The following is a 24,995-nucleotide window of genomic DNA, read 5'->3' as shown; positions in this document are numbered from 1 at the left end:
ATAACTGACGACAAAAAAAGAAAAGGCGTGACATCGAAGACACTGTCAATCCTACTCATGGATCTGAACTGGGGATGGTTACATGGTACAAAATAAAGCGTTTGATGTTATTTTGTACGTTGTATTAAACCTTCTTAGGCGACATTTTTATGTTTTTTTTCCATTTCTCTCACCTTCTGCAAAACATCCAGGGCAGTGAGAACAGCTTCCTGTAAGCTGGTGAGTACCGCCTCAGTGTAGGACGGCAGGATAAAGGGCGAGGCATCGCTGCTGATAGGCACAGACACGGCCCCGTGGAGGATGACCCCCAGCTTCTTCAGATCCTCCATGCTAAAGTTGGCCTTGATGTGCTGGTAGAGTGCTGGAAAAATCTGGATCAGAGCCGTGAGGAAAGGCTGACTGGGGATGAAGGAGAACTTCTCCGTCGGGCCGCTGGGCGGCCTCGTGCTTTCCGTCCCCGTTCGATACCACGTGTTCCACGCGGACCACCAGAGCGCCGAGTCCTCCAGGGCCGACTCCTCCCCCGGCGGCGGCGCCTGCAGCTCGGCGCCGTTGTACCGCGTCAGCCGCTCCACGAGAGAATCCGAGCGCACCAGGGGTCTGCCGGGGCCGGACGCTGAGAGGGGGTCGATGAGCACCGGGGGGACGCCCATGGCGGCGAGCGCGTCACCTGCTTTGTCGGAGTCTTTGACCGGAGTAACGATCTGCAAGATTTCTTGAAAGCTCTTCAGGGCAGCCAGGGAGACCTCGTTGTTTTTGCTGAGAGCAGCCGACTGAATGTGGTTCAGGAGCACCTCCCAGGCCTCGAAGAAATCACCTGCAGACGAGAAAAAACATGACGTGTGCTGCCGACAATTAGAAGAAACTGGAAATAAGTGACACCTCGTTACCGCTTTGATATGAGAGGTTTCATTTCAGCATGAGGCAAAAAAAGAGGGTGTTCTCAAAGCGCCTTGGTCTAATCGCACTATTTACTATTAAATGCTGTCAATACGAATAGGACAAGATTTCAATGATATAAAATCCTCCTAGGAAGCCCATTTATTTTTATAGAGGTCTGTATTATTTATTGGCTTCATCTAGATGTATGTAGGAAGGACAGCGTTCCTCTAAGTGAATTAATGTGTAGGAAGCTGTGAAGGTACGTTCTGTTTTGAATCACCTCTTGCAATGAGTGAACTGAATGCAGCTAATGAGGCGCTCACATTCTTTTATTTATTATTAATCCTGTCGGCGTGAGGCGTTAAAAAAACTAAAACCGGACAAAACAGCGTGTTTGCCTCTGGATTACACTGAGTGAAGGTTATGAGGCGGGCTCACCTAACTGCTGGAGGAGGTACCGCCTCGTGTTGAAAATGCGTGCCACCCCGGCGAGCGTCAGCACCCACGTCTCCGCCCACTGTTTCTCAGCCGTGTCGCGTGAGTGGTGGATGAGGATGTTCCCGCCACCCGATTCTATCTTCTCCTTGTCCGCCGCGGTGGACGACGTCCTCACGCTGCCCAGCAGCTGGAACAGCACCTAGAGGTGACACCGAGAATAGTTTAGTCTCAAGAAAGCACATGTATCGACGGTTTATCTTTTAATTTCACATGAGAATTTTATCTGGTGGTGTATTACAGGTCCACAGGGAGCGGTGGCTTAGCGGTTAAGGAACCGGTTTAGATTACTGGTTCGATCTCCACCATGTTCATGACTGAAGTGCCTTGAGCAAACACCTAAAACCTCCCAAAGCTGCTCCCTGGGTGCACTTCATGGCTACCCACCGTTAACTGGAACCGAACTGGTTCGGTTAAATGCAGCGAACACTGCAGAGCTGATTTGATAAGATTTAAAAGTATGATAAAAAAAATATAGATCTTGGACTGAATAAGAGTTTTATGAAGTTATATTAGCAGCGCTTTATGTACAAATGACATGAGTGACAGCTAGTGTAACTCCATCAAACATTAAGGACGAATTCTAGCACGGTACCTTCCAGACTACAATATGCCATGTTGGCTGCTGCAGCAGGGTCCCGTGGGCAGCGATGGTGGAAAACAATGTCTGCCCTGCGCTTTTCCTCACAGCAGGCCGTGGGTCGACACACAGCTCGCCCAGCTTGGCGTACAAGCACAGCCATAGGCAGTCGAAGGGAGGGGCGGGGTGGAACGGCCTGTTAAGAGTCTCTCCTTTTTCTTTGGCCTGCTTCTGCAGAGCTTCCTCCTCCCTCTCCAGCTCCTGGATGATGGCTTCGCCCCTTTGGAAGAAGTAGTCTGAAATGTTCCACTGTGGGTGAAGACAGAAACAGGGCCATGAACCGGAGAGGAAATTTGGTAAAAATGCTTCTGGTGGTTTTGCGATCTATTACTATAAAGTAATCTCATGGGAAGCACCACACTGCACGGGAAATGGTCCAGAAAGCCACAAATCAATATCAGGTTTTGCATGTCCTCGATAATCTACAAAGCGCCTTTGAAATATCAGCGGAGCAGTTGAGAGCTGACAAATCAGATGCAATTATACAAAAAGGAATAGTGTAGTTTATTTAATTGTTTAGTCACAACAAATGACATGTGTTTGGATTAAACTACCGTTTTAAAAAAGGAAAGTGGGTGACTTGTCACTCCCTCACAGACAAGTTAGTGTCTTTTAGCCTAGCAGTGTTTATCCTTAATAATTACATCCATTCACACCCGCTAATTTACCAGTTATCACTCATATTATTCTACTAATCTCTCAAATCTTAGTAGAGCGAATCCTCAGCATCTTCACAGTGTAAGCGTAAGATAAGTATTGAAACTAAGAGACGCGTGTGATCCCACCAGTAAGCCGATGGACGTGAGGCTGATGTTGAGCTCCTGGTTCTGCAGGCCAAAGCTGCCGGCTACATCCACGACGATCTGGAGGCACGTGCAAGGCATGGTGGGTAGGAAGTCCGTCACCACCAACTGCAGGCACTGGAAGGCTGTTCGGATCAATGACTCACTGGAGGGGAACAGGACACATGGCACACGGGTTGAGCTTCTTCAATTATTTGCACTTGAACTCTGGATGGAGAGGAACTTTCACTTGGCTCTCGTGAATAAAATATTTGCATTCAGCTCAAAACACACATTAATTAGTCAATAACAAAATAAGCAAAGAAAAAAAAAACAAAACAAAAAAAAAAAGCTCTTACCCTTGATCGTTGCGGATGGCTCCAATAACACCCAAAACGAGGGGCCAGCCAGGCCCCAGGCTGTCTCCCTGGCTCTGTAGGATTTGCAGGACACACTCCAGCTGTTTCTGCCGAATGTCTGCATGCAGCACGTTGGACAACTCCTTCAGGGGGTTCAGCAACAAAAGCTGCAGCCGCTTGGGGATTCAAAAGAAAGCGGAGCTGGTGAATGATTTGTTCGCGGACGACAAGCTGAGAAGATTTGATTCTTGATTTGCACTCCGCACAATTAATACAATCAAAATAGTTATTACAGGAGTATTGAATGTGGAGAACGCAACTACAAGCGAAGGTCTTTAAAAAACATCTAAAGAGATATGTCTTTAGAGATTTTTCCAAATGAGTCGAACTTCATACATCGAGCGTTGTCATCAATACGCCGACCTTAAACTGGACAGTCGATAAAACTCCAGATAATTCACCAAGACCTCTTCAAACCTGTCAGATATGTGCATATTTCTGCTTCAAATTCCTCATCAGCTTTCTCTGACACAAGCGAACCGGAGGTTACCCAAAAAAGTTGTGTTGCGCCTGTTTAAATTAGTTAATTAGACTAAATATCTCATAAAATATAGTAGATGCAGCCAGAATGACTAATCTACGCATGAATTAACATACCTGATGAAAGAGTTGTAAAAAAGCTCGCCAAATTAATTTAGGCTCACGGTAGAAGATTAACAGCTTAGCATACCTAAAATGTTATACAACTCTTAGAGTATGTTTTAGGTGTTTGGTGATTCGTTTTAATGAAAGTATTTGAACGCAGCTAACACGCGGCGGTGAAAGCTTCAGGGAAGACCTCAAAGAAATATCGCGCGTTTGTGCGGGACAGCTATCGTTTTCATGGCTCTGCGCCGTTGTATTAACACAGCTCCTCTGCCCTCTTTTAGATAAGCTCCGCGCAATTCCCTTTATCGCTCTCTCCAAGGTGAAGGTCACAGGCTGTGTGTTTATGAGTGACACGAGAAACTGACTGTGACATTTCTGCTTTTCACGTTCGGAGCATTTGGCCGACACCTATCTCTGTCACGCCTCGCGGTGCGCCGGTGGAAGAGATTTCTCAAATGTCAGCATTACATACGACCGACTTTAAGGAGTAACACCCAGAAAATAAAAAAACGGATATCGATCTAAAAGATGTCTCCAGCGGCTCTACAAACTTACTAAAAATACAGGAGTCTTTTTTTTTTTGCACCTCACATGTTTTTAGTGTTCTTATTTTTGTTTTTTTAATCATATTCCCCTCATGGTGTTATCTACCTGATTTTGAGCCAGTGGAGGGTCGTGTTTGTAGGCGAGCCCGGCCTTGATGAGCGCCGTCAGCGCTTCGGCTCCCCACTCTCTCATCCTGGCGTTCGGGTGCTGGCAGACCTGCAGGACACACGATACATATGCGCACAAATGGCAGAAACATGCGTGCGATGGCAGATCTGAAGCAGAGGCTGTTGAGAACAGTTTTCCCCAGCAGTGGTCACAGTGGGTGGGTATGAAACAAGTGGGGGGAAATAAACCACAGATTGGGTGCAGATTGTATAGAGACAGGGATCCCCTGTGACAACAGATTATGCTGTGACAGACAGTGCAATCATGGAAGTGCAGATACACATGGAGAGTCTAGGCCGGCCAGAGAGAGCGACGCTAATCATTTTTGGTTACTTTTATGGAAACAAAGTTAGAATTTTAATTTTAAAAACTTTTTGCACAGGCAAAAAGACGGACTTTAAGGTAGATTCAGCAACTGTGCTGCTTCATAACCCAGATGGTCCATGTGTATCCTTTGACACCACTTAAAGCTTTACATTTTCATCGTGATCATAACTGCAATCTATACCTGCGTATCAAACACAGTAACAGGTGACGTCACATTGTCGTAAAAAATAAGAAAGCACTAAATTTGAACGAGCCCACAAAGAAAGATATTCAGCATTTAATCCAATCACAGGTGCTGTTTGAATCTGTGACAATCGAGGGCTTCGCTGTGAAAAACTGCGCACCATAATGTAAGATCAAACACTGACAGCGGAGCAAACGCACTGTTGACACAATCTGACACAGACGACCTCTCAGCCCATACACAATGTCGGGCTGGGAGGCGGGAGGGGGGGAAAAGACTGGAATGCAGAGAGAGAGAGAGAGAGAGAGAGAGAGAACGGGGACGAAGCCAAAGTTAATGGGGAAGAGAATCTGAGCTTACCTTCTGTAAAACAAACAGGAGTGCAGAAGAGAAGGGAGATAGATAAAGAAAATGTGAAGAAAAACCTCCAAACACTCCTTTACACATTAAAAACACATTCATTATAAGCATATGACGACGTGAGTGCAAATGTCTACAGCGCAGCATGTGCCACATACAAAGACTTGCGATATCTGGTCTTTTTTCTGACTGCACGCTCAAGCTCTAAAGCTAGCCTGGCTTTTCATCACTCTGTACTGTCTGTATGGGAAGATTCTGACGCTGGCGCCCCTGCTTGTGAATAGCTCTTGCCTAGATGTCGAGAGTACCGCATAAGTAGATTTTTTTTTTCTCAACGTTCTCTTCTTCTGTAATCAAGTGAGTATTTTAGAGTTAAGTGGGGGTTGCAAGGTTGCAAAACCAGGTCTCCTTCGGAGTGAATAGAACTTGAAACAGTTTTTTTTTTATTTTACTTTTTTAAAATTATTTTGCAAGAACATCCACTTGGTTTGGTTGTATAGAACCTTTTCCATTTTTAGAAACTAAAGTGCAGAATTTTGTGCAGAACGTACGTTACATATAAGCCCTTGGCAAACGAGTTCTCACAAAGCTGCATAAGCTGACCAACTCTGTATCTTATGCCAGAGTTTTATATATGTAGCAAGGCCAAATATCTGCATGCATCACTTTGGACAAGTGCTCCAGAGGCGGTTGCATCAACCAGCAATGGTTGCTGAAGGACTTGTCTAGGTCAAAAGGCAGAGAAAGAAAAGTTACAAATGTAACTTGGATTTTATGGTTATATATTTCACCATCTCTGGGAGTCAGATAAAAAGTGTCTGTTTCAGATAAAAAACAAACACACTGCTTTCTAGTCTAAAACACAACGTGACAGGTATTAAGACCAGAGACATATATAATAGACAGTGTGGCTTCACTGTGTTAAAGAGTGCTGAAAGAGGACAAGGAACTGTGGACTGTAGGGACAGATCAGATGTATAGACAGTGTTAGTGTAATTACTTTCACTGCCAGTCGGGGGAGACAAAAGTTCCTTCCTTTATCTAAGGCTTGAATTATTTGCAGAGATTTGTTACAAATTTTATTTTGGGTCTCTAATGAAACTCAACAAATCAGTGCATCTGAATGACACGCAGCCCAAATGACAACGTTTAAGAACATTTCTGTCATAGTTACCTCCAATAAGTGGCCTGTCAGGGGTCTCCACAGGATCTCTATACGATCCATGTTGACTAGGCCAGTTTCCAGCAGCTTCGCCACCGCGAACAGAGACGGTTCCTACACCACGACCAGAAAACAGACAGTGTAGCTACATGCTAGGGCAGATTGTACACAAATGTAAATTCCTAACAAATTTATTGACATTTTAACCAAATTGAAAGGAAATCTCCTTACCTTGTTGTTTCCATAAGCCATTTCCATTGCTTCCAGGGAGAGTGAGCAGAGAGCATTGATCAGGTGATGCAGGGACACATCGTCCAGGTACCTGGATCACACAGAAAAATAGATACCGTAGATTATTCGTGTAGATTTCACGTTGCATTATTTATCATTCGAAGCAGGAAATGTTCAAGAACACACTTGTAGCAAATCCACAAAATGAATATTTATGAAGATCTATTTAGGTTTTCTGCATAACGGATGAAAGATTGATCTTACTGAGAGCTCTCAAACAGTCTGGACAGGATGTTGGAGATGACGGGCAGATCAGTCATCACCGCCGTAGTCAGCACCTGTTTAGGTTCGAGACCCTGGTAGTTAGCTCACTGTCTTTAACGCTGAGGTGTGAATCACATAGCGCGCTGCACGCTAAACAAACTAACAGAGAAAAGAAAACTTACTGTACTGGGTCCCTCCACCGCTCGACCAGGCTTCAGAGCGCCACCCACTGCTGGTTTAAGGCCCAGAATCCACACTAGGTGCTGGGAGAGAAGAGTGAGAATGAGAGAATATGTAAAAGTGTCAAGAGTAATTAGAGTAAAACTCTACACTGGTACTATTTGTGAAAGTAAAGCAAAGTAATACAACTTTACGGTTCTGTTTGAAAAAGACCTTTCTTTCCTGAAGGACAATGCAAGTATGCGCTTGTACATGTAAGGAAAGCCTTGCTCTAATTAGATGCGGGTGCGTGCAGCGTTGTGCGCGGCTACAGGTGAACCTGTGTTGCTGCGTGGTTGTAGTACCTGGAGCGTAGCCAGCACCAGCTGCCATGAGGTGCCCAACACGGCCCCGTGGCAGTGGGCCAGGTTCAACAGCGTTCTCATACACTGGATGTTCTTGGCGGTCAGCTGACAGAGGGACAGGGAGTAATATTACATTTTAATGCATATATTACCAAGAATTTAGCTGATGCACATATCCGCAGCAAATCACACTCAAAAATATTTCACTAAAATTAAAATCCACGAGTCAAGTAGTGGGAAGTCTGCTACAATTCGTAGCGATAAAATACATGAACACAGAGTAAAAGTCAAGAGCAGGAAAACAGAAATATGGAAACATTACTATGGAGGAAATGATCATTCCAGGTCAGGGTGAAGGTCATTGCACATGTATTTTAAAATATGATTTTCCTAAGGGAAATTTTCGATGCACAAGAACGCCTGACCTGCATATGCTAATAGCTGCTGTCCCTTACCTGAGCTGTGCTTTAAGAAAGGAAGTGTCTGTTTTTGTGTGGGTGTTATAAGTGGGTGTCGTGCATATTATGCATAATAATAAAACTTACAGTGTGGTAAACAACATGGTTTGCATTTTGCTGTACCTTTATTTTGAAACCTGGAGATAATATAAGTAATTAAAGAGAATTAAAAGTAATGCTTTGTATATTCACTGTATATCAACTTTGGATTTTTAGGTCGTCGCTCTGATTTTCTTTTTTTTTTTTTTAGACTTAATCTTGATTCTAACTTTTTCCACACTTCACTTTTTTTGTTTTTTTTGTTTAACTTATTTTCGCAGCTATTTTCCCTACACTGAAAAATCTTTTTTTAGTGCCGTTTGTCTAGATTATTAAATGTGTTTAAGCTCAATTTCTTCACATACATATAACCATTGCTTCTTCAAAATTGTGTATGTGTCCTTACCACCACTGTGCCCTGGGGCTGGGCGGTGAGAGGCTGCCCGACAGCCACAACCTGCTGATGAGATTCACTGGAGGGGCTGATAATCTGCACACTTTGGCCCTGGATCGAGTAAGCTGTGGACACATTTGCACAAAAAAGTCAAGGCTTTCAATGGGGCCCAGTAATACACACAAACAGGTTTTGTAACAAGCTTACGACATGCAAGAAAAGCTTTCTTAATTAACTCGGAGGCAAACATCCATCGTGAGTCGAGACCTAATTTGCCAGCTTTCTCTACAAGCTTGATATGCAAATAGTGAACGTCTGAGCTGTTGGTTTGAGAGCAGCTGTGTGTGCACGTCTATGCTCCCCGGACACCGTCTCCTCGGTGTCCCTAATTAGAAGCCACAGTGAAAAGTTATGAATTAATGCAATAAGAGTGTGGCAATAGGGACGGGCAGAGCGCCAACAGTTTACATGTTGAGCACATTTAACCGTGTGGGAGAAGCTCTCATTAACATCACATAAACACACATGACCAGAGGTCTTCCTCAGGGTGGCGGAGGAGCTTTTAATGGATTGCAGTATTATCCAGGTATTTTGCATATTTGTGCATGTGTACAGGCAATTAGGCATTTGGTCGAGACACTTGCGAGGTTCAACTGAGCTCAAACTGCAGCGTGTTTTATTAATCGTTTTGAGTGGAGTTCTCGGCTGTCGTTTGGAGAGCTTTACCTTTGCTGGAGAGGTTGGCGGCGTTGCTGCTCAGAACGGTTAGGGCGTAGTGTGGGGGCAGAGAGGCCTTGCAGATAGCCGTGATGAAGGCGTCACGCGGGGTCACCAGGCCTAGTCGACCGCACAGCGAGGCCATGGTCAGCTCTGCTTTCAGGATGTTCTCTGTGGCCGTCTCATCAGTGCTGAACACGCGGGAAGAAGAAGTCAAGATCAGGAAGTCAGTGGGTTGTTTTGTTGTCAGCCCAACCCTATACAGCAGGAGTCTTCAATGTTTTTCAGACCAAGTTGACTGACGTAACCCCCCTCCTGTAATCTAAGTCAGACAGCATAATAACCTGGCATCCAGCAGCAGAGACAGGGCGGCCAGGAGGCCACACCAGCAGGCACTGACCATCTCCTCCCACACCAGATGAGCTCCTGAGACAGAAAATCAAACCATTAGTGGGTTTATTCAGATTATTTCACCTCCTTCCCTTAGGAAAAGAAGGTGTTGATTTTTGGGATCTCATGTGCATACAAACATAAAGGTACAGGTATAATCCTGTCCACTAGGGGTCACAGAAGTGGTGCCACCCACAATCCTAATGAGTTTGATGTCACAGTGAAAAACAAAGCTTTGTTTTCTGCACCCGCTCAATCTACACCTCCGCTTATCTCTCTATATTTAATTTGACTGATTTATATCATGTATGAGGGTAATTTTCCCTGTGTAATATCTCACCAGGTTGTGGCTTCCACTCCTGGTCAGGGTGAGTCTCCCTGAATTCAGCAGCTGCCTCCTCCTCCATGGCCAGTTCTCTTTCGATCATTGAGGTGATGCCCCTCACCAGGTCGAGCAGGGCGCTGAAGGCCACCGACATGGCATAGCCCTCTGGGATGGACGGGGGCTCAACCTTGTCCAGCATCTCTAAACTGGGGGAGAAAAAGAATGGAGTGAGTGTTGACATCTAAACATTGCCTTCCTCTGCAACAATTATTAGTGTTTTCAAAAACAGCGTATTTTCTGATATGACTCACAATACTCAAAATACTTCAAAATTACTAGCAAGAAACCCTTATTACAGCAAATACACACCATTGTCAACATCACTTTGTTACAGAAATGCCCGCAACTCACTGTATTGTAGAACTAAAACGCTTTATCTTGGAAAATTATTAATTCTGCGAACACGCTTCCAGTATATTTGAACCGCTTTACAGCAGTTGGTCGATAAATCAGTAAAAAATTAGCAACAGATAAAAAGTAGAGCAGAAACTTTTTGAAGTATGTGTGGTAAAAGCTCTTACTAGGTGGCCTTGGCGCTGCCCTGGACACTAACAGTCATCAGGGGGATCCAGGTGCCGCGGTATTCAAACGCAGCCTGGGTGGTCAGGGTGCCACTGACGCCTCCAGCCCCTTGGCCGCCCTGCGCCGCGCCCTGCACCCCCGATCCTGAACCACCTAGACAAGGAGGTCACAAGAGGTTGGTTTTAAATACAGTATATCATCACCATTCACACACATCCGCATGACATCTGCACAACACGGCTTAAAATCCAGCGACATTAAACCGTTGCAGATTACTGGTAAAAACCTCGTCCACTGACCGGCAGGTGAACTGACTGCAGCGGTGTTGCCCACATTAGGGACAATGAAGAGGGACTGGATGAAGGATCCTAGGGCGTTGACGATGTCTCTGAAAACCTTAGTGGAGTGTTGCTTCATGTCATACGACTGGCAGAAGGAACTGAAAAAGGACAAGAGGTCAAACACAACAAAATTAGTTCTGTCAGTAGGAACCGAAAAGAACAAAATGAGATGTAGTTAAAAAGTTAATGTAGATGTAGTTAAAAAATGTGAACAAAACCACAATTGATACGGGAAGTCTGCCTCAGTGCATTTCATTTAGTCAGAATCTATAATCAGCATTATGTCAACAAATACTGATCATGTAAAAATAGCCACTAATATTGCAAACTGGTAAACTGACACTAAGATCAGTTGTTATGTTATTTGGTGATAGTGAGCTACTGTATTACATTTTTTTCATTTTTTTGTTTGTTGGAGTATTTAAATCATTAAGGAAAACATTTAGCTATCACAACTGGATACACTGCACTCAGTGTAGCATCAAAACATTAAATAGCATTTAACTAAAACAACATTAAAGTCCCCTGAGTGTTGTTGTTCTTTTTACCGTAATAAATGAGGCTGTACACATAGCCTATGGACCGATTCCACGGCCACTGCTCTCAGCCACTGCGGTTTCTCTCCATCAAGAAACTTCACCAGCAGAGACAGGAAGATCTCACACTCAGTCACCTGCAAAACAAACACACAACTTTCAGGGTGGGGAAAAAAGATTTGGTGAGCTTAAGACAGACAGTCGTGCAAAATCCCAGGAAACGCTTCTGGCTTCGGGAAAACTATTCTGCTGCTCACAGAATGTGTGGCTGCTTCTTAATGGGTGCGGGCTGAAGAGAAAAATCTCATCTATCTCAAGACTTAACAGAATACTGCTAAATAAAAACAGCTGCATTGCTTAATTACTCAGCTAAGCTCATTAAACAGCATGTTGGAGAAGTAAGACAACACTACTACCATGTTAATCCAATACTTAATTAGGGGGGGGGGATCGGCTCTGCGCTTTGAGAAAACCCCTTGGATATAAATCACCGTGCAACTGTTCTGGCCGATCAACCATCACCGTGACTGTAGACGGGCCCCTCACCAATAAGCTGTAGAAGTGCTTGATGAGTACTGAGACCACACGCAGCAACCTCATGCAGATAGGAAAGTACGGCTTCTCCACAGGCGCCGGGGAGGCGGCGCTGCTGCTGCCCTGACGGAACTTGATGTTGGGGGAGAAGAGCTTGATGACGAGGGGGCACACTCGTTCTTTCAGCAGGAAGCTGAACTCCTGGTGCTGGGTGGGAAACACGGGGCGAGAGGGAGAGATGAAGCAAGGCCAGAGTACAAAGCAGTTCAAACCCCTTGTTGTATTGCACTGAGATGCATAACGCTGTCCATAACAGGAGAATGAGCGTACCTGCAGGAATACGCCAGGGAAATCATTGAGAACAGACTCCAGCAGCTCCAGGCCAAACGTCCGGGTCATCTCCGTCATCCCGACCAGCCAATAGGGGGCGTCGGCATTCACCAGCTGACACAAGTCCTGCAGGAAGGTGCACAACAGCCTTCAAAACAATGGAGCGTTATCTCCCACACACATCACACACAGCAACTGAATCAGTGCTTTCACTGAGCTCTGCTGGGAGGATAAACATAAACGAAAAGTGTTGTTGGGGAACAATTACAGGGAACGAATCAATCACTTCTTACAGATTTAATTAAACTGCAAAGAAATTAAATTAAAAATGATCCAGCAGGTACTACCAGTAAGTTAGATTTCTTGTTCCTAATTCACAAATCCTGAGATCGAGAACAATGATTTCTAAAGAAAATAATTCAAGTATTTGGAGGTGGGGGGGCAGAACACTGTGTAGAGGGCTACTTCCCCCTGGTGGCCATACCTGGAACAGCATGTATGCATCCTTAGCACTGGGCCTCAGAGTACTGACAGAGCGCCGGTTGGTGTTTCCCTGGACAGGAGGAGGCTGCTCCACAATGCCTTCAGGTCAAATACAGGGTATGTTTTAGACATTAAGCAACTCAGTGGCAACGTAACACTAAAACATCTGATGAATGAATTCTGCTTATGCTCTGTTAAAATACTGCCACTCTGGACTTGTATCACTACACAAACTCCCCACGTGCTCCAACCTTTAAAACGCTCGTCCTCGGCCACCATCCTCTCGAACACCACGGTGACGACCTGCCTGACGGTGGCGGCCGCTGTGTTGTTGGTGATGTTGTCCTTGGTGAAGTGGAGACGGAAACACAGAACAATGGCCTGGACGGAGATAAACAGATAAACAGAACCTGAGTACGTTTCAGCTGCACATGAAGACCAACCTCCATGACGGTTAAACTGTTGTTGCGAGGACTGAGGTGGTGAATGGATGTTTTAAGAAGGTTACTTTTATTAATATCTTGTAACATTTCATTAGAAAAAGGCAAATATAGCATGAACAGGGTGAACCCAGTAGATCATATTATACACAGTGGCAGGAGTTAAATGCTGAACTTACAGTAGCAAGAATACCACACATTTGACATGCTGGGTATTATATATATATTTATATATATATACCTTGGAAAGTACTTCATCATGTACCACTGTGTTGGTGGTTAGCAGGACCAGCACCGTCTGTAACAGTTTCAGCTCCTCCAAACTGTTTTCCATCAGCTGCCACAACATGTTGATGATGTTGCCCGCTGCCGCCTGTTACACACACAAAAACACTTCAGACTCGAGCGCTGTTGCTAAATAAAAAAATAAAAAAAAGTGTTAACGTGCACAAACGTCCACTTGTGGCTGAATACAAGAGGAAGTATCGGTGCATGGCCTGTAACAGAAAGATGCCGGTTAAAGCTCAGAGACGCAGACGTGTACCCTTGTGGGAGCAGCTGGTGCCGCCCCCTGAGGCGCCTCTACATCATCTGCCAGTTTGCGTTGACGCTGACAGTAACAGACACTGAAAGTCCTTTCTAGGGTCAAGTTGTCTAATATAAAACTACCCCGCCCGCAAACCCTGTGAACTGCTCTTATATAAAAATAAATAAATCAAAAACAGAAGGTAAAATCTAAAAGAAAAAGATGTTAATTTAATTTTCTAACCAGCAGTGTTCTTTCCAACTCTACAGTTAAAGCTACTTTCAATATGCTGCAGATTTAATTAACCAAGCCTTTTTCTTTTGGCAGCCGACGCATAATTCTACCGGGGTTTGGATACACTCGGGAACTTTCTGTTCTTGAATGTCACAGACGCATTCAACAGCAGCAACTGTGTTTCCTGATACTGAGACTGTGTACGTTAGAGGTGTTAGAAAGGTTGACAGATTTATTTCTGGGTTGTTCCACACCATCAGATGCCTTCACATGTGTCACCAGTGAGACGCAATTTGTGCGTCTGTTCCGTCCTGAACAGCGCAGCGTCCTCTCTCTTCCTCACCAAGTAAACTAAATGCCATTAATTATCACAGGCTTCTCTCTCCGCGGCCACGTGTCTGCCACAGTTCTCTCCGGTGGCTCTTTGAGAAGCAGACGGTAGTTTGTCTTTGTGTTTCTCAGCTTGAGTGACGCAACTTAAATGGGTCAGAAATATAATATAATATACGTTCTGTAGAATATGTTAAGTGAGCGTCTGAATAGAGAATTTAATATGAAAATAAAAAACAAATAAAAATATTATTTAGTACTTAGTGTGAAAAATATTAAAAATGACATGTAGGTTAAGTGATTAGAGAAAAATAATTAAAAATAAAATTATTATGCATAATGCATTAATGGTATCTTATTTGCAGATTGGCCAACAGCAGTCAACATGGTGAATATTTAAATAAGTGAAAATTTAAACAGCTGGTTTTAGAAATCTCCTTAAATGTGAGACTTTTCTGCTTTTTTTTTTGCATACTGGATGATTGAAATAGTTTTTTTTCAACTCCTAGGTTCTGGGAAATGAACGTCTAATTATTTACAGCTGATTGTTATCGTATTAACCAGAAGTGTAGTTGTAATGTTGACTTGTAGTAACCCAGCAGCTGATTAGAGTTACACCAAGCTGTAGAGGGAATGTGTTGTGAGCATGTAGAGCACCGTGTCTCCCTTATCCAATGAAGAAGCTTTGGAACCTATTTTAGCTTAATTAAATAAATGCCCGACATCAAAATGTAAAAAGCACGGGGTAGCTCAATAAGCTTTTAATAACAGTCTTTTATGGTGTATTAACCAGGCAGCTGTGCGGCTGAGTCTCATCTCAGGTCTGACTCAAGCGGAGTTATTTAAAAACGTTCAAACCTCTTCACCCATCACGCAAGCTTCATACCCGACGACATTTTCGTTTAACAAGTTATTAGTCGCCCGTTTCCTGAGACGGACGCCTCATTCCTCCAAACCGTTCAGGGCTGTTCAAATGCCACTGAGATCAGTCAAGTGATATATTTTCTAGGTCAGCGGGTTCTTTCAATACAGAAACTCAGGAGATGTAGTGAAGAGGTTGAAGGGCTTTTTTTTTTTGCTGCATTACTTCAAACACACAGTCTGAAACAGATTTGTTTCCCGATCTGTTCTTCAGAAAGTTTTTTTTTTTTTCTTTCCCGCCCACAAGGGGACAACATCCTCCACAAGGACGGGAGAATTAACTTGTCACTCTTGGAGGAAACTGTCACCTTGTATCACCTGTCAAGTACAATGACACATGGAGCGGAGCGCAGCGACAACCCGCAATAGGAACATTTATAAAATATAAAAAAAAAAAATTTTTTTAAACATATAACTTAACGTGGCCTCATTTTTCTGTGTTCCACCATACTCCACGTCAGCATTTCAAAAACCAGCCTAGCTCAGGGCCCTCACCTCAGACACCACCTCGTGGGACATGAGCCTCTGGATGGCAGCCAGACACAGCTGGGTGATCTTCGGCTCTTTGGTGCCACAGCCCATCAGGAAAGGCTGCACGACCTCCGAGCTGTTCTCCTTCAGAGCTGCAGGGAAATGACACGGACAGCGACTAAATACCACTGCAGACGTCCGAGGTATCTCTACAGATCCAATTTAGGGATCAAAGCGAATGTGATGTCATGCGCCGTAACGCGATTTTACCGAACGTCACCAAAAACGTCAACAAGATTCTTTAAAAACAAAGTGCAACATGGCACGGCTTTAAGAAATCCAACATTTTAAAGTTTGTTTTTGCCTTTAAATTTCCTAAAAGCAATAACATCTAATTCTTGTGACTCATGGAAAGAATAAATATCGCATTAAAGAAAAAAACAATATAGATTAATCAAAAGTTGAATTATGAATTTTTATTCATAAATCAATTTCATTTACTTTTTGAAACTAAAATAAAGTTGGGCTGGTTTTAAGGCGTATTTTTAAATGGTATAACCTGAAAGAAGAAAGTAAAGTAAGGCAAAAATAAAGTTTGTGTTTGGTAAAGGTATCTTCAGTGGCATCTTGTCCAATCATTAAGTCCTCCAGTGAACACGTTTCACCACACATCATTAAGCTGCTGTGATAACTGCCATCAAATCCACTCGTCAGTGAGATCAGTGAAAACGTCAACTAAAAAGCTACAATTTTAACAATTTCCTTGTGAAATGTTGAGAGTTGGATTTCATAAAAATAAATTATAGTGAAAATGCAGCTCAGAGCTATTAGCAAAGAAAGCAGAAAAAGGACATGAATAAATAAACAAACAATGCTGCTGGGGAGTGAGCACAAATAAAAAGCACAATTATATGCAGGACTCATTGGTCTTGTAACACAAATGCTAAGTTAAATAAAACCAAAAAGTCACTAAGTATTAGAATAACATCCATCAATCAGAAGAGAGCAGCCAGAGAAGCTACTGAGACAACAGAGCAGACAGGAAAGGGACAAGTGGTTGGAATTCATCCCCGTCCTTTTTATCAGCTGACTGAATTCAGTATTGTCGATCACGTTGAGAAAAAAACAGGCAGAACTACTTTCCACGTGTAAAAAACATTGTTTTGTGAGATCCAAACACATGTAAAATGAGAAAAAGCCATAAAAACACAGGAGTTAAGGTAGTTCAGTATGGAGATATAGTGTATATAACGTCGTATAATATATAAATAGTGCTTTATATGCTGTGCTTTTGTGTATATATTTGTGTATTTGATGACAGTGCTCATTAATCAGCAGTGACTTTGGGAAAACATCAACGCTGATGTGGTGGTGTTACGGTTTAAAGCTGCAATTCGGCACGCGTGCCCCTGACCTAATAAAAAAGTAACAAACGAGACCTGGTTAAATTTAAACAGCTGAAAAATGAAACTAAACACAACACTTAACACTCACCTGCAAGTATGTCTGTATTCCTGGCTGCAATCGTCTTTATCTTCACGATGCCTGACTCTGCGGCCTAGAGGAGAAGAGACAGAGAGAGAGGCAGACATTTAGGTTCCCATACCATGTAATGTGTATGTGTCAAAAGGTGCTGATGCGGCAGCACCGGCTCACGCCCGGTGGCAGACACAACTTCTAGCAGCAATAATAACGGCCGCGGGGGAGAAGGAGGAACGGCCGGCTGCAGAGAACGGTGGATGTGCTAAGAATGGGCTTCAGCTCGAGAGCGACGTGACGGTAGAGTGATTTCCCCAGTGAGACGTCTGGCAGGGGTGAGATGCTCAGGAATGGGGAAGGGGGAAGGAGGAATGTCGAGAGAGAGAGAGACAGTGGAACGGCGCGGAGCCAGACTGAACTGTCCTGTATGTGTGCGAGAAACAGATTTACCCGTCGAAACTGCAAGCCGCTACAAGCCTGTCAAGATCTTGTCTCTCTCGCTCCCTGCAGCCGCTCATCTTTCATTCACATCACTCACCGCTCCACCTCTTCTAATTTTCCCATCATCATTTTTGTCACTGTTATTAGGAAGCAAACGTCCTTTAACTGCTGTTTATATAAAAAAGGAGCACGTGGTGAAGGAACCCACGAATTCAGGAATGACAGAATTTGTCATTTAGCCATTCGCACTTAGAAAAAAAGTGGCATTTAAACATCACAGCTGCTGGTAATATCACTGGCAGCAGCAGCAATATCTTTAACTGGAGCAAGCAGCCAATGGGCCTCCATTACCTTGATGCATATTTCATGTGGTGCCTGCTTGGTCTTACTACATCCCGAGAATGCAGATGTTACAAGTGATTGGAGCCTCAACTCCCTTCTCAAAAAAACGCAACATCTTACAATGTTTGCAGCCACAGAAATGTGCGAGCAGCAGCGTGAGACCAAAACACAAAAACCAGCCCTTTTATAAATAAGCCCTGTTCAGATGTCGCATTAGTATCTATTCAGGGCAAACGGGATGGATCCGACTGATTCGATCTCAGACCGTGTTTAGAGGAGGTGGTCTGGGACGCATCTGAAACGCATTCTTCTCCCGGTGCGTCCTGTGTTACGTCAACGGCTGCCGGCTCGACGAGGAGAGCGGAGATTTGACTCATTCAGTCAGAAAAAAAAAGAAAAACACACATAACAGCCATTTTAAATGATCGCCTGAAAAGATTAAAAAAAAAAAAAAAAAACCTAAGTGATGTCTGTTCATTAGTGATGACAGCCTTTTAAAATATTCAGCCCTCGTAGATGTTACAGGCAGGGGATGTAATTTTTTTTGGCCTAATTTCGTCCAAATTCAATAATAGCCTGTCAGTATGTTGTAAATCGAGTGTCACGAGAGAAGACTTGTCTGCGGTGCCTCCTCCTGGCTGTGTTTAAAGCTTCTATAAAAATCATGCCTTGATCACAGACCGTTTTACAGAGTGGTAGTGTTTTGAGTTTTCCTATTGGTCACTCTGTATAAGTCATACGTGTTTATGTCCCATTAGTAGTCATTTCTGTGTATGCTTCACTCTACGCTGAAGTAACGTTTATAAATTCAACTGGTTCACGATGGAAAGGTAAAGTAGTTTACCTGTGACTGGGCCATGGTGAGGAGGGAAAGGGGCTGCACAGATTTTACATACCCCACCGACTAAATCATGAATAAATCTAAACAATAACCGACAAATTAAATAATTTAACACCAATACGACGTGTGTGATTCTGTCATCAAATAAACGCATCCACATGTGGTTAATTATTGATGTCGAAGTATAAGGAGATGCATGGGAGTTATGTTACGCATTTAATTACCCTTTTATTTTGCCTGAGATTTTTCTGTCACTGCTACAAAACAGCACAGCAGCAAAATGTGTGTGTGTGTGTGTGTGTGGAAGCTTTCAGGGTTCGGTTATAATGTGAGCTTAGTGTATGTAGCAGAAGAACTAACGTCTGGACAGAGATAAACAGATGAAGAATAACTGAACGTTGAGTGCGTGTCCTTTCAGTGAGTGACTCTTCGTGGCTACGTTGGCGTTTATTTGCACACGGAGCACAAAACTGAGGTCGAGTCTCAACTGCTGACTAGGGACACATGGAGACGTATTTTAATACCAGGTGTCCAATCACTTGCAGGACGGATGTTAGTGCGTTAGGGCCTGGACGGGGCTTAAAAACCGTTTGTAGTCCAGTGAAAATGTCTTGTTTGATGAGTAAAAAAAGACAAAAACAAAAAAACTCAACCACAACTGTACGACTGTCAAGCTCCATGTAATTATCTTTGGATTAGACACCAACGATAGTGACCAACATGTCTGACTGGCGCTAAAATTTGACATATCACTTGAAAAGCTACAAGGTCGAGCCGCCGTGGAGGTCAACAATTCACAACACGGCAAACCCGTCAGTAGCCAAGCAACCACGTCAGTGGGTTGAGCTCTTCATGCAAGCTGTGAACGGCCTATTGCCGTACAGCTCCTTAAAAAGTTAATCTCTAAAAAAATGCTGGTCTCCCTCTTCCCCTTTGTTCCGCAAACAGAGCCAAAGGTCTTTACGGAGCGGCGGAGGGAACACAGAGAGCTTTTTTTAGTCCCAAATAATTACAACCGTCTTGTTGCTACTTTTGATTTTCCCAGAGGCAGAGACAATAATGTGGTGAAGCTGTGGTACCTAACGGAAGAGGCAAGAACTGCAAAGTCTGGCTTTGCGTTAGTCATGCACGCTTGTACAGCTGTGGCGTGGCGAAAAAAACGATCGACAAATTTGACGACGATCAACCAACCGAAGGAAATCGTAGATATCGTTTTGCCAGCGTGTCAAATACACGACGCGGCGTTTCTAAGAGGAGGAGGAAAATACAGAAAAAATTCTGCTACAATAGCTGCAGCCCATGAGGAGTTGTGCAAGCATCCTCGAGCATCTCCGTGCTCCACGAACACCTACAGTACACGGCACAGCAGAAAATACAGCATCTGAAATGTACAACAGCTGTGAATGTAGTTAATGAGTCACGCAGACATTCTACAGCCTGTGGCACAAGCTCAGCTAACAAGATGGGTATATTCACTGCGGCTGCACAGTTATGAACAATGCCTCGATTCCCCCTTTAAACGGAACTGACAAGAGTCTTCTTTGTGTTTATTAAAAGGCCCGGTCGGGCCAAAGAAACCGTCAATGTACCGTGTGTGTGAAAAGGCCCCTGGTATATTCATGAATGTTAATCGTGCCTTTCGCGTTGGTGATCTCACGGGACGAGATCCTGATTTGTTGAGGCAAATGATTTGTAAGAGCTCCTTGAAAAATTCTCCCTCTTCAAACACCTGAAAATAGCGATTTTTTTCCCCTAATGTTGTAGAACGGCTGAGCCGTTCAAAATTAACCAGAAAACAGGTCTAATTAGGAGCAGCTTGTTTCTGTTGTTCAGCCTCTACAGACCCGTTACAATCTTTCAGATTGGGAAACTGATTGTCGGAGTCCAAGGTTGACTGGAGAGAAGTGTGAACATATTTTTCCATCTACAGTACTTCCTGGTAGAGAGAGCGGTTTAAGCTTCCCACCGTTAAGTGTAGCCCTGACTTGTCTCCGAAGGCTGTCCGCATTATGGAGAAACTAGCATATGTAGAGTGAAATACGCTGACATGATGTCACTTCAACAGAAAAAAAGCAGCAGGAGCCAGGCCATTTTATGAGGGATTTCTTCCACTGGTCTGTCTTTTTGTCTAGTCGACTACCTAGAGCGCTGTTCTGCTGAAAAGCAACTTGCCTTTTTAATAAAGATGGGTATTTTTTCAGCTTTCGGCTGTCGCATACGTGTCAATCACGTCAAGACTCCCTGGCTGCTGTAGTCGACCGTTACAAAATAAAATTCTCATGCATAGTGAAAGGCTCTTGGAGATAATTATAGAAATGGCCGCAATTATTTCTCAGTACTGACCACGGTGTCTCGTAAACATTGAGCAACAAAAGTGTTGAAAATGAATGTTCATTTAGATTCATAGCGCCGCTTACACATAAAACCCTTTTATAACTGGTGGTCTGACAATCAGTATTAAGTATAAAGGGCTGAAAAGAGGCAGGAATAACTGTGGGAGTTGGGTGCGCTACATAAAGCATGATAGAAAAAGCTTGTTTAAAAAATCTCAATATGCAACAGAAAGTGTCAATGTTGGTCAATGTTGGGTCTTGAAAAGAAAAAAAGCCAACTCTTAGTTTTTCTAAAGTGCTTTGTTGCAGCAAAGATCCTCAAAGCAGAACTGATCCATGTCTGCAAATCAGCTCATGTCTATGAAAAGCACCATTGCTGAAGCTCGTCACAGATAGACTTCCTTAGAAACACGTCATGAGAAGCTCTAAACTCAGCAGTTTTCTGGAACCAACTTTGCGCATTGTGCAAAAGGTCTTAGTCGGTCAGATCCAGTTCGCCAAATCATCCCTGCGTGTTGCTGTTCGTTTTGTCTCTGTACAGTCTACATGACCCGTATAGCAAATGGGTTGTGATGAGCAATCCATTCAAAGGTTGCCCAGAATGCTTTCGTTTTTTCCCGCAGGTCTTCCCGAGACCAGGACTCAGGCTGTGAGCCGCGTGCGGTTGACAGAACCTGACTCATCGACGAGGAGAGCGCAGGGCCGGACGTCTGATGGGCAAAGGCAGAGCCCTTGTGTTTTCGTGGAAGATGAGCGTGATTCCATGAGAGAAAAATAAATAAATAAATAAACGACGCTCTTCTTGGCCCTTTACCACACTGAAAAACCCCTGGCTGTGGTGCAATGTCGCTGTGGGAGATGGATTGAGAAATGGGGGAGGAACTGGAATGAAGACTGGCTGCTGGGAAAAGAGAACACAGCTCTCTCTGTCTTCTTCCGCAACAAGGATACAATAACCGAGTCTTAATAATTTAATAACGAACATGAAACCGTTAGATAAAAAATAAAAAAAACGTCTAAGTGCTGAAAATGTGGATGAAGCAAATAATTATTCAATGTGTAATAAAAAAGTAAGAAGTTTTTCAAGTAAATTTGAAATGGATGAAACAAGGACTGGCATTTTAAATCCATACAGTGACCACTAGTGCTGAGCTTTTAGTTGCACCGTCAATTATAACCAGGGCAGATGGTAGAAAAAAGTTGCTCCCATCACGCCATCGAGCAGAGCGTGAGCGTGAGCGCGCTCAGGTTGTGGGGAACATCAAAGTGGATGGTCCTGCTACGATCCCAGAGGGAGAGATGCTGCTAACTACCGGGAAACCTGTGCGATGATGAATCAATATTTGAAGCAGATGCTTCATACGGCCTCCGGGCCAGAGCCAGCGTGCAGCCAAACACATGAGATCAGCTGTTTGCCTTTTATATGACCGTGTGACTGCCACGCCATTCGTTTTGAAACGTCGCGCAAAAAAGGCACCGAAATCTGACGGCGGAGACGCACAAAGGACCTGGGAGCTCCAGTTTAGCCGTTTCTCGCTTTTACTTTAATGTTGCCTTTATCCGAGGTGAGACCTGAGGGTGAAACTAGCCGAGCCAGTAAAGCGTGTTATGTGTGTGTGACCACTGCCGCATATTCGAGCAAACAAGCGAGCTAGCTGCACATGGAAAACAGAGCGAATTAATGTAAAGGGCTCTGACGGGGACGATGACTGTTGAGTAAGATGACGCATGCAAACCTGCTTGTAAAAGTAAAATGAAGGAGCAGGATCCAATCAGGAAACGCAACCAAACTGGGAATGAATGGAGGCTGTGTTTACCCTATGTCATGCAACTACAGCCTCGTGTTCACATTACATTTTTATCAAGCCTTTGCGCTTTAAGAAGAAATCAACCGCGCGGACTGCTTGAAAGCACAGCCAGGGGAAGAGGGTTGTGTCTGAGGCAGAGAAGAACCAGAAAAGCTGACCACTGCAAGGCTCCGACGCCGCACCTCCTCGTACTAGTCTGAGCTCAGACCAAGACGTGAAGTCACCAGACGTGTCACCAACACAGCCTCACAACAAAGTCAGTCAGAGGGGCCTCACAGCACTGTAAGTCACAAAGAGCAATTACGGAAACAAAACAGTGAAACTATACCGTGACCTGGATGACTGAGAACACCCACAGACAAACAGAGCGCTGGTATGAAGTCGCTCTGTGTCAGTACTGACACACTTGTTGTGAAACCAGCTTTCGACGTCAGATCCCAGAGAGATCAGATGTCTGATGCCTGCTACGAAACTCCTCAAAAATAATAACAATAATAATAACAATTACTGTATATGGCCTCATTCTGATGGATAATAATGAACGTTTCCAACAGATGGCATCCACCTATCCATGCTAATAAAAATGCCTGGCTTTAATTATTTAACTGATAAGTATTATTTCTGCAGGCACATACATACATGTGCATAAATAATGACAAAGTACAGTTCAGTTGTAGTCGCCCTGGAGGTGGACACTGAACAGTACAAACAAACCCCTTTATATTTCAAATGAATCAGAAGGCACGTCTTAAAAGGCTGGTTCAGCCGCATTAGAAAATAAACGCTTTTTTTCTTTTTAAGCAAATCTCTCCCACGTCCACTTACAATGTTCACCCACATGAATATGAACCAGAAATAACAAACAGACGCATGTAGATGCGTATAGTACCAGTGACACGGCGCTAGCACTGTTTTATTTTTTAAATACCAACACGAGAGCGCTTTAGTTTAACCATATTAACCAACAGGTATTCAAAAAAATGTCTAACTTTATTTCTAAACTGCACAAAGGCCCAACAGCTGACACAACTTTCCACCTGCTGGTCCGGACTGAGGACACAGACAGAGATGAGTGCAGAGGCCCAGTGGTCAGTGAGGAAGCAGGCTCGGAGAACTATGTCACATTCACGCTGTTAAAAAAAACACCAAATCAGACGGTACTTCGGGACAGGGCGACGGCTCGGTGCAGCTAACTAGCCGGCTAACCTCTTTGACTGGGGGGAATTTCTTCTTGCACTCCATGGAGAGAGACCGCAGGTCCGTCTGCATGTTCTCCAACAATTTCTTCACCGCCTCGGGACTGCTGGTCGACATCTTTGACGGCGTCTTCGGCAGAAATCTCGAGAAACTTCACGGGTTAAGGAACGTGGGAGCGCAGTCGCCCCCCACCCATCCACCGCGGGGATATAATCCGTCGCTACTTCACTCGCCTCCCTTGTAAAAGAAAATAAAAACGCCGCGGTCCATTGACACGGTATTCCACTTCTCGGCTTCGGACGCCTCTGCGCAGGACAGCGGCGATGACACCGGCATACGCTCGGCCCCTTCAAAGCCCGCTGCCTTCAGCTCCGCGGAGAAGCATCGTGACGCTTTAGGTGGGTTTTTCTTAAAGCTAATCGCGAGGTGAAGGTATTCATTAAATTGAGCTGTCTGCCATCAGCGGCCGTGTCAGCTCCACTTTCTTTCCCACAATGCTCCGGTGGACAGTGACACGTCACGCAGACTTCCGTAAACAGTGATCCAGAGTAATGACTGCAGCGACCCCTGCTGGACAGCGACATGTCGACATGCGTGGCCGCCTACGCGTCACAGGAACCAGCATTCACATACGTTTTACCCTTTTATATTAGTCCATTTCTTTGGGGAAAAGGCTGTTTTTCCATCATCACATCAGACATACAACTTCAAGTCAACTTAAACAAGTTTTCTCCCCTTTTTTTGTTGCAGATTGCATGATGCAAAAATTCTAGTTAAAAGTCACACTCTACAAAATGCTGAGTATGCACCTTTACAAGCATCTGATAATAAAAAAGGGACCATTCTTCACTATAATAGGTACATTTCAGTGTTTAAAATCTTTACCCAGTATGGTAATTTGTACTGATACTTGTTAGGTAAATGGCCTGTA

The 24,995-nt window shown here is 44.0% G+C and overlaps 1 protein-coding gene across 4 annotated transcripts in view; it reads right to left on the bottom strand.

Annotated features, from left to right (window-relative positions):
- The window catches only part of mon2 (MON2 homolog, regulator of endosome-to-Golgi trafficking), a 32,150-nt gene extending 7,560 nt beyond the window's left edge, over positions 1-24,590 (bottom strand). For 2 of the 4 annotated variants that reach the window (XM_047597222.1, XM_047597225.1), the window contains exons 1-27: positions 24,074-24,590; positions 17,118-17,181; positions 15,648-15,775; positions 13,383-13,514; positions 12,953-13,082; positions 12,703-12,800; positions 12,219-12,344; positions 11,901-12,095; positions 11,367-11,491; positions 10,777-10,916; positions 10,477-10,630; positions 9,911-10,101; positions 9,525-9,606; positions 9,190-9,371; positions 8,476-8,588; positions 7,573-7,677; positions 7,231-7,311; positions 7,049-7,122; positions 6,785-6,875; positions 6,566-6,667; positions 5,392-5,394; positions 4,458-4,568; positions 3,159-3,334; positions 2,803-2,965; positions 1,973-2,266; positions 1,321-1,519; positions 174-817 (exon numbers count right to left, since the gene is read on the bottom strand). In XM_047597222.1, coding sequence (XP_047453178.1) covers positions 174-817; positions 1,321-1,519; positions 1,973-2,266; positions 2,803-2,965; positions 3,159-3,334; positions 4,458-4,568; positions 5,392-5,394; positions 6,566-6,667; positions 6,785-6,875; positions 7,049-7,122; positions 7,231-7,311; positions 7,573-7,677; positions 8,476-8,588; positions 9,190-9,371; positions 9,525-9,606; positions 9,911-10,101; positions 10,477-10,630; positions 10,777-10,916; positions 11,367-11,491; positions 11,901-12,095; positions 12,219-12,344; positions 12,703-12,800; positions 12,953-13,082; positions 13,383-13,514; positions 15,648-15,775; positions 17,118-17,181; positions 24,074-24,181 — 4,011 coding nt within the window. In that variant the 5' untranslated portion in view covers positions 24,182-24,590. The remainder of the gene's footprint in view (positions 1-173; positions 818-1,320; positions 1,520-1,972; positions 2,267-2,802; positions 2,966-3,158; positions 3,335-4,457; positions 4,569-5,391; positions 5,395-6,565; positions 6,668-6,784; positions 6,876-7,048; positions 7,123-7,230; positions 7,312-7,572; positions 7,678-8,475; positions 8,589-9,189; positions 9,372-9,524; positions 9,607-9,910; positions 10,102-10,476; positions 10,631-10,776; positions 10,917-11,366; positions 11,492-11,900; positions 12,096-12,218; positions 12,345-12,702; positions 12,801-12,952; positions 13,083-13,382; positions 13,515-15,647; positions 15,776-17,117; positions 17,182-24,073) is intronic. The other 2 variants (XM_047597223.1, XM_047597226.1) reach the window with 1 other exon arrangement.
- Between the last annotated feature and the right edge of the window lie 405 nt (positions 24,591-24,995).

This window comes from Mugil cephalus, chromosome 10 (genome assembly GCF_022458985.1).
Source record: "Mugil cephalus isolate CIBA_MC_2020 chromosome 10, CIBA_Mcephalus_1.1, whole genome shotgun sequence".
In the NCBI taxonomy this organism is placed as follows: Eukaryota; Metazoa; Chordata; class Actinopteri; order Mugiliformes; family Mugilidae; genus Mugil; species Mugil cephalus.
This window is presented reverse-complemented; position numbering and strand designations above follow the sequence as displayed.